General features: G+C 40.8%; 1 protein-coding gene across 2 annotated transcripts in view; it reads right to left on the bottom strand.

Annotated features, from left to right (window-relative positions):
- cfap70 (cilia and flagella associated protein 70) overlaps positions 1–8,928 on the bottom strand; it is a 93,912-nt gene that overhangs the window by 21,416 nt on the left and 63,568 nt on the right. For both annotated transcript variants that reach the window (XM_043712078.1, XM_043712079.1), the window contains exons 22-23: positions 4,200–4,369; positions 2,397–2,549 (exon numbers count right to left, since the gene is read on the bottom strand). In XM_043712078.1, coding sequence (XP_043568013.1) covers positions 2,397–2,549; positions 4,200–4,369 — 323 coding nt within the window. The remainder of the gene's footprint in view (positions 1–2,396; positions 2,550–4,199; positions 4,370–8,928) is intronic.

Genomic DNA, 8,928 nt, shown 5'->3' with positions numbered 1-8,928 from the left:
GGCCCTGTACAGCTGCAGAAGAACCTCTTTGCTTCTTTACTCAATCCCTTTTGTTATGAAGGCCAGCATGCTATTAGCTTTCTTCACTACCTTCTGTACCTGCATGCTTGCCTTCATTGACTGGTGTACAAGAATACCCAGATCTCTTTGTACTGCCCCTTTACCTGACTTGACTCCATTTAGGTAGTAATCTACCTTCCTGTTCTTGCCACCAAAGTGGATAACCATACATTTATCCACATTAAACTGCATCTGCCATGCATCTGTGTACTCACCTAACCTGTCCAGGTCACCCTGTAATCTCCTAACATCCTCCTCACATTTCACCCTACCACCCAGCTTTGTATCATCAGCAAATTTGCTAATGTTACTATTAATACCATCTTCTATATCATTAATATATATTGTAAAAAGCTGCGGTCCCAGCACTGATCCCTGCGGTACCCCACTGGTCACTGCCTGCCATTCCGAAAGGGAGCTGTTTATCCTGTCAGCCAACCAATTTTCCATCCAAGTCAGTACTTTGCCCCCAATACCATGCACCCTAATCTTGCTCACTAACCTCCTATGTGGGACTTTATCAAAGGCTTTCTGAAAGTCCAAGTACACTACATCCACTGGATCTCCCTTGTCCATCTTCAGAGTTACATCTTCAAAAAATTCCAGAAGATTAGTCACGCATGATTTCCCCTTCATAAATCCATGTTGACTCTGACCTATCCTGTTACTGCTATCCAGATGTGTCGTAATTTCATCCTTTATATTTGACTCCAGCATCTTTCCCACCACTGAGGTCAGACTAACTGGTCTATAATTTCCTGCTTTCTCTCTCGCTCCTTTCTTAAAAAGTGGTACAACATTAGCCACCCTCCAATCTGCAGGAACTGATCCTGAGTCTATCAAACTCTGGAAAATAATCACCAACGCAGCCACGATTTCTAGAGCCACCTCCTTCAGTACCCTGGGATGTAGACCATCAGGCCCCGGGGTCTTATCAGCCTTCAGACCCAACAGTCTCTCCAACACCAATTCCTGGCAAATATAAATTCCCTTCAGTTCAGGTCCTTCAGCAACTGTTATCTATGGGAGATTGCTTGTGTCTTCCCCAGTGCACACAGATCTGAAGTACCAATTCAATTCTTCTGCCATTTCTTTGTTCCCCATAATATATTCCCCTGTTTCTGTCTTCAGGGGCCCAATTTTAGTCTTAACCATTTTTTTCCCTTTCACATACCTAAAAAAGCTTTTACTATCCTCCTTTATATTTTTGGCCAGTTTACCTTCGTACCTCATTTTTTCTCTGCGTATTTCCTTCTTAGTAATCCTCTGTTGTTCTTTAAAAGCTTCTCAGTCCTCCGCTTTGGGACCCTTCAGCCACACAGCATTAACATCGATTTCACCAGTTTCCAAATCTCCCCTCATCCCAGATCCAACCCTCCAACTCAGCACCGCCCTCCTGACCTGTCCTACCTGGCAATCGTCCTTCCCACATATTGGCTCTACACTCCCCACTGAGCTCTCAGAAGTATCCCTCATTTGCATCCACCCATCGCCCTCCCAGCTACCTTCCCCCTAGCCTCACACCCACCCTCCTATTTATCTCTCAGCACCCCCCCACCCCACCCCTCCCCAATTCCTGATGAAGGGCTTATGACCAAAATTTCAACTCTCCTGCTCATCAGATGCTGCCTGACCTGCTGTACATTTCCAGCACCACACTTTTCAACTCTGACTCTCCAGCATTTGCAGTCCTCACTTTCTCCTAACAGAGTCGTAGTCATACAGCACAGAAACAGAACTTCTGTCCAACTCGTCCATGTCAATCAAGTTTTCCAAAGTGAACTAGTCCCTTTTTGCCTGCATTTGGACTATATCTCTAAACCTTTCCTGTTCATGTGCCTGTCCAAATGTCTTTTAAATCTTTTAACTGTATCGGCATCTATCACTTTTTCTGGCAGTTCATTCCACATACGATCCACCCCTCTTTAAGTTTTCTTTGAGTTTGATAATGATTTTCTTTGCAACTTACAAAACAATTTATTATAGAATCTGACAATATACTTAAAATGCTGCCATTCTCAGTGCAGTTTTTTGTTGGATCCTCCCTTCTCCCTGTGTTTAGAAACAATGCAGCTGAAGTAGCCTCTCAGCTGGCAAATCATGAGGAAGAGGAACAGAAGTGACAATATGCTCTGATGGACATTGCGATGACAGAATTCATCAGGAATGCAGGAAAGTTGAATGTAAGCTCCATTCAGGAAGATTGTTGGGCATAAATTTCAGTGTGGTTTAGCTTCAGTGGGATATAGGAAATTCTAGAATAATTTATCCAACAATTGAACCAGGTCTCCATTCTCCTGAACTTACAGACTCATCTAATCTGTCTTTTCACTTACTTGATGGTCAATTCGACCTGCTTCCGCAAGAGACTCCTCTGCTTTTGCAAACTCCTCCTGAAGCATGTAAAGCCGGGCCAGAATCACATGATATTCACAACTTAGTCCATTTTCACCTAAAAGCATCTCATGTGTCAAGGCTCTTGTTGCAAACTAATAGTAAAAATAGAAAAAAGATAAATTTTATTGATTAACAATGGCTAAACATGTGGCGACCTACCAGAGTTATGCGAGCTTGTTATAAAGAAAAACAGACACAAAGGACAAGTAAAATTTAATGCTTGTATTGAAAAACATGCCATAAATGTTAGCATGTTGAAATTTACAGTCTATATATACACACACAATGTTGTTAATTAGCTGGAATATTGTGCTAAGTTAAAGATCCTAGGCTTGCACTTCTCTGAGGCTTTGGAAAAGGCCAAACAATAAAGTTATTACTTGCCATGAAGGATAGACTCTGACAAAACATTGGTTGAAAAATAAATAAAAACTGAGAAGGAAATCAAAAATACAATAATTAAAATATGAGACAGGCAAGTGGATGAATAAAGAAAAAATACACTGGACTGAATTTTTCCAGGGGTTCAACACTGTTATCTGGTTTGACAATCTTCGGTTTCTTATAACTGGCTCATTCTTATTTAAACAACATTATGATCCAAGCTAGTCAGATCCCAGAGTGAAATCTGCCTTGGTAGACCCTTGTTCTTTCTTTTTTAATCATGGAGGTCAGTTGCTGAACAAATCCACACAAGTTTTAAGTGTACTTTTAACATAAAGAATAAAGCACATATTAGATAGACACAAACTATATTACACTAAATTACAAAAAAAATTGATATGAATATAATGAAATGATTTAAACTCTCCAGCAATATCCTCTCAAATAATAAACACCAAAGGATCACCACTATCTCCAAACTAAGGCTACTTGCTCAGCTTAGCACAGCTGCAACAATTCCCTTCTAGTGCGTTCTCTAGATACTGTACTTTCTGTTCAGCTAACTTTTCCCTGGGACACCAGAAACAAACAAGTTAAATTCACTATCATTTCAAATTCACAACAAATACATAAGCTCTCTAACCTCAGTTTTCAGTAGTCTTGCAAAATTTCTTAGTCAGGAGTTTGATATTCCTACCTTCACTCTCTGACATACCCATATACTGATCAACCTCCCTGTACCCCTTTGGTCAGCCAAAAGCATAGTTCTTTTTTCTAACTTTTTAAAAGAGATACTAAACACTAAACCCGGTCTCTTTATTTCAAGGGCTGTAAAATCTCAATAAAAGAAATGCTTGTATACAAACAGCCCTTCAGATGTCCTGGTACGCCCTCAAAAGTAACTGCAAAAATCAAACTAACCATGCCATCCCCGTCTTAGCACAAAATACTAAATATAAACTAAACTTGAATTATTTATTGTTCCTAACACCGACTGTGTGGTTATTTCAACTTTACATAACTATATAGGTTTGGTTTCTGCTTATTAGAATAGGATACTTGAAAAGAGTTTCTCTGAATCTTAATATTGATACACTGGGACCAATCTGTGTTCTGGAATTAACAATTTTGAAAGTTCAATAGATAGCAAAGTGGCAACATTTGTAATGCATATAGATGTCTAAAAATAAGTACTATAAAAAAAAACTACCAGTTATCAAGTGTTGCACACAGATTGCTCTCAAATATTTACTGTTTTGGCTATTCCCACTGAGAAGTTAACCTGTTCCTATTTCCAAAATATGATTAGGTGCTACATAAATCCAAGTCCTTTTTTAAAGTAAGACCTTTAGGCTAACCTGCAAAGCGTAAACATCCAAAAGAAACTTTGCTGCTTCCATGTAGATACTTCTTGTACATACAGGAATGGTCTCTCTCGGAGGGGGTTCGGGTACAGGAACAGCAGGCACTGGCTCCTCCGGCTGCACGGCTATTGCACCCTCAATAACCTCAAAGGTCTTTGGCATTTCTTCAAAAGACAGAACATGTGCAATAGTCTGACATTCTGTAGCTTGGCATAACTTTTTGATATAAACCTAAAGCAACATCAGTTAATTATAACATTAGTTAAATTTCACAAATCATCAGTTTGTGCATTTGCAAAGATTGACTCAACCGCACAAGTAAATTCAGGGAATTCAAATAAGCCTGTTAATTTGTTTATTTCTGATTTCTGTTGGAATGGATTATGGGATATCCACAATTCTTATGGTATCTTTATTAACCCCTATCTCCCCATAATTTATCTCAACACACTTATGTTAGTTAGCAGTGTGCATGATTTTCTCAATTGAGTAGGAATCTAGGAATAAGGTTTCCAGTGGGTGAATCCTTCCAATTTGAGTACTCATCCCTTGGCTATAGTTATTATCTCATTTTGTTCAGCCAAATTCCTAATCAAGTCAATAATTTGCTTTAAATTCCTTGCACTTCAAACCTAGCTAATGATATTTCATAAGCAAATCCACATACCTAACATCATAGACATTCCCCAGTCCACCTCTTCAGCCTCCTCATCCAAAGGTGTAATCAGGCTTTTAAGACATGATGTGCCAATAAATCCATTTACCAAAAAAAAAGGTTGTAATGTGGTATATCAGATTTCTAACATCAGGTTATTGATCCAGGATCCTGAGGGAAACCTAAACTTAAATCAGTGAGGCTGTGTTTGTAATTAGGCAGGCACAGCACAAAAACTGTTTTGCAGTGGGTTTTTACTGCTTGCACCAAAACCCCAATGCCTGGAGTACGACCACCAATGTCTTCTTGACAGCATTAGTTCTCAAGTTTACAAGTTGGAAAAGTTATTTTAACTGGAGGAACCACTATGACCAGGAAAAATATACAGACACCCTATGGTGGTAGGAATTGGAAGAGGTAAAAAAAAATCAGAAAAGACACCTGGAGCTTTGAAAAAAAATCTGAGCCATAATAGGTCATCAGCAGCAGTCATGAGAAAAGGAACAACTTCCATCGTCATGAGGCATTGTTGACATGTAGCAACATCAAATCGAGCACAGTGTCACCCAATCAAATTTAAACCTCCTTAAACCTAAAAGAAAAGCAGAGCATTTAACAAAGTTTTTTTGTTGGTTGCAACAGGATTGGCAGGGTTTGAATTTCATTGAGGGATTTGACCTGAGCAGCAAGTGCATTGGACACAAGCAGAGGCTCTGATTGGGTCTCATGATTTGCTTCTAAGGTTGGTTGCAGATGTTCTCAGATTTCTACAAATAACCATGACTGGATGTTTAAATAATAGAACCTTAACACACAAGTATTCATTCTTGGGTATGTTCATACAGCAGGGAGTTTGAGATCCCAGTGTGGAGAGGCAGCAGACTATAACTCGTGCAAATAATTTAAATTCCATGGCACAGTTCAGGTACAGACTTTTCCCAAGGGTGTCATTTTCCTCTATCTAGAGGTCGCATGAGATGTGGTGAGAAGCGGCAATAATTGAGCAAGTTGGCCCTCAAGAAACACTACCTCTTCTTGCCATCTTACTATTTAGATTCTGCCCTAGAAGGTCCCTGGTTGAATGTCTCAACCTTCCATTAAATAAGACGTTAGTGGCGAATAAATGACTATTTAAGGGTCTCAACTTGCCACTTTCCAGATTACATTCCTTGGCAAGCAAGAATAGTGTCCAATTTCCCAACTGGGAAACCAGGGCAAACTGCCAGTTGGTTTGGGGAGGAGTCTCCAATTGCCCCAGTTGCGGGGGGGCGGGGGACAATTGGAAATACAAATGGGGATGGGGGAAGTTTGGGTACAAAGTTGGTAGCTCCAAAAGCTAGATTTGTACTCTGCCTTTACTCCCTCTCCCATGATCCATACTGTGTGAGAAGAGTGTAACAATTTCTTCCCTTCTCACCGCATGATTCCCTAAGGAGTAAGCCTTAACTAGTAGGCGTTAGGACAGGAAAGTGCTGGTCTGTCATTGACTGACAACTTCTAGCAATTAGGGACTAGTGACAAGGCCTGTGATTCAACAAGAAATTCACCCACCTTGCCTTCAGCTCTTAACAAGATTCGGTGAATTATTCCAGCAGTGGGGTAGTGTGACAGTCGCCACCTTACACAACCATCCCACACCTTGAGAAAAAAAATGGGAAGATCGTGCCCTAAATGTTGAAAGTTGATATTTCTCTAATATGAAGATTATCTGTGCTATGATATAGCACTACTTACATATTTTACAACTAAACTATAACTAAAAACCTGGTAGTTTTTGTTAAACATAACAGCTAAGTGGGTGGAAAAAAATCAGAATTCATGTTTACCTACAAACTGTAAGATGTGTTTGCTAACCAAAAAATGTGTTTTCCCACCTACTTCAGAAGAAATTCATGTACTGCTGTGTAATGTACTCATCACAATGCCTACTTTCTTGCAGGCATTCTGTGGATATGTACATGAATACAACTTCAATAAAATGCCTGTTTATTTGGTATATGTGCAATAATTAAACATTTCAGTTGAATGTTTTTATAACATATTGCAAAAGCTGGAGTGCCAGGTCTTGTGTGATTCTAAAATAATTTACAAATATTACTTGAGCTGCTGGACTATATGGCCATTTGGTGCAGGATACGAATAAAAGTGGAATGTGTTCTTTGGTGCAAGCAGTTTGTTTCCGTATGTGACTTTCTGGAAACATTTGACTTTACACTATATATAATACTTGTTCTTATTGCACTTATATTTAAACATTCTGCATAATTTCTGTATTTTGCACATATTAAAGATAACAGTTGTAATATTTAAAACTTTTAATGGCTGCTCATCTTGCATAATGGTCAATAGGACCTGCTTCCTGACCTTGTCGACAGATTGGTGGGGCCTGATTCCTCTAAGAACCTCGCTGTGCCTTTCACCTTATCATTTTTTTTGTCAACATTTGGCAGAATATGGAGTGGGTGCCAACCAGAAGATTGACCAGATCAGCAAAATGCCCCTGTAACAACCCTGTGGAGGGCCATGTGAAGTTGCTGTCTCCCTTCTGATGTCCATAGAGAAAACAGTTTTCTCAAAGAACACCACTGACCGACTACTGACAAAGCACTCCCATTAACAGGGACCTCAAAGAAAAACCCATACATTTTTCAAACTTTGTCCACTCGCTCCTGGAGCAAACTTCATATTCCACAAACTGGTGATGTTCCCATCTGTCGATAGAGCATCTTCTGTTTGACAACAACATGGAAATGGATGGGACTGGCAAAGTCTCCGGTTTCAACTTTCCACAGAAAATCTGGGTAACCTGTAACTATTTGAGGATGGACCAAGGAAGATGCCCCTCAAGTGGAACATGAGGAACAGCTCCAATTAGCATTCAAATTACATGAGTGATTAGCGCTGCTGCTTCAAACTGATTCCAACCTTGGGTGACTGTGTGGAATTTACAAGTACTCCCCAGGTCTGTTTAGGTTTCCGTGGAGTGCTCTGGTTTTCTCTGACAGTCCAAAGATGTGCAGGTTATGTGGACTGGCTATGTTAAATTTCCCTGTTGTGCCCACGAATATGCAGGCTAGGTGGATTAGCCGTGGGGTATTGTGTGTGTGTGGGGGGGGTGGTGGCGGTGGTGCAGGCTGGCGTTGGATCTGTGTGGGATACACTTTGGATGGTCGGTGTAGACTCAGGCCCAAATAGCCTCCATCTACACTCTGTGATTCTATACTGAACTGCTGCCCTGTGAGATCATTGAATCATTGTTACTAGCATGGTACTTGTATACAACTATTTGTAATTTCTGGGTTATAAATATGAATTAGGAAACAATTGAAAATGACTTTGAATTTAATTTTTTTAGCACACAACTTGAGTTATCCAATCATTATCGAACCAATTAACTAAAGTACAGCTCAGACTCATTTTCCTTTTTTGAATCCTGACTAGCTCCACCAAACTAGGCTAGTAATAAGAGGTAAAAACAATGACTGCAGATGCTGGAAATCAGATTCAGGATTAGTGGTGCTGGAAGAGCACAGCAGTTCAGGCAGCATCCAAGGAGCTTTGAAATCGACGTTTTGGGCAAAAGCCATTCATCAGGAATAAAGGCAGTGATCCTGAAGCATGGAGAGATAAGCTAGAGGAGGATGGGGATGGGGAGAAAGTAGCATAGAGTACAATGGGTGAGTGGAGGAGGGGATGAAGGTGATAGGTCAGGGAGGAGAGGGTGGAGTGGATAGGTGGAAAAGGAGATTGGCAGGTAGGACAAGTCTGAACAAGTCATGGGGACAGTGCTGAGCTGGAAGTTTGGAACTAGGGTGAGGTGGGGGAAGGGGAAATGAGGAAACTGTTGAAGTCCACATTGATGCCCTGGGGTTGAAGTGTTCCGAGGCGGAAGATGAGGCGTTCTTCCTCCAGGCGTCTGGTGGTGAGGGAGCGGCGGTGAAGGAGGCCCAGGACCTCCATGTCCGCGGCAGAGTGGGAGGGGGAGTTGAAATGTTGAGCCACAGTGCGGTTTGGTTGATTGGTGCGGGTGTCTCAGAGATGTTCCCTGAAGCGCTCTGCTAGGAGGCG

Source organism: Chiloscyllium plagiosum, chromosome 21 (assembly GCF_004010195.1).
Source record: "Chiloscyllium plagiosum isolate BGI_BamShark_2017 chromosome 21, ASM401019v2, whole genome shotgun sequence".
Lineage (NCBI taxonomy): Eukaryota > Metazoa > Chordata > Chondrichthyes > Orectolobiformes > Hemiscylliidae > Chiloscyllium > Chiloscyllium plagiosum.
This window is presented reverse-complemented; position numbering and strand designations above follow the sequence as displayed.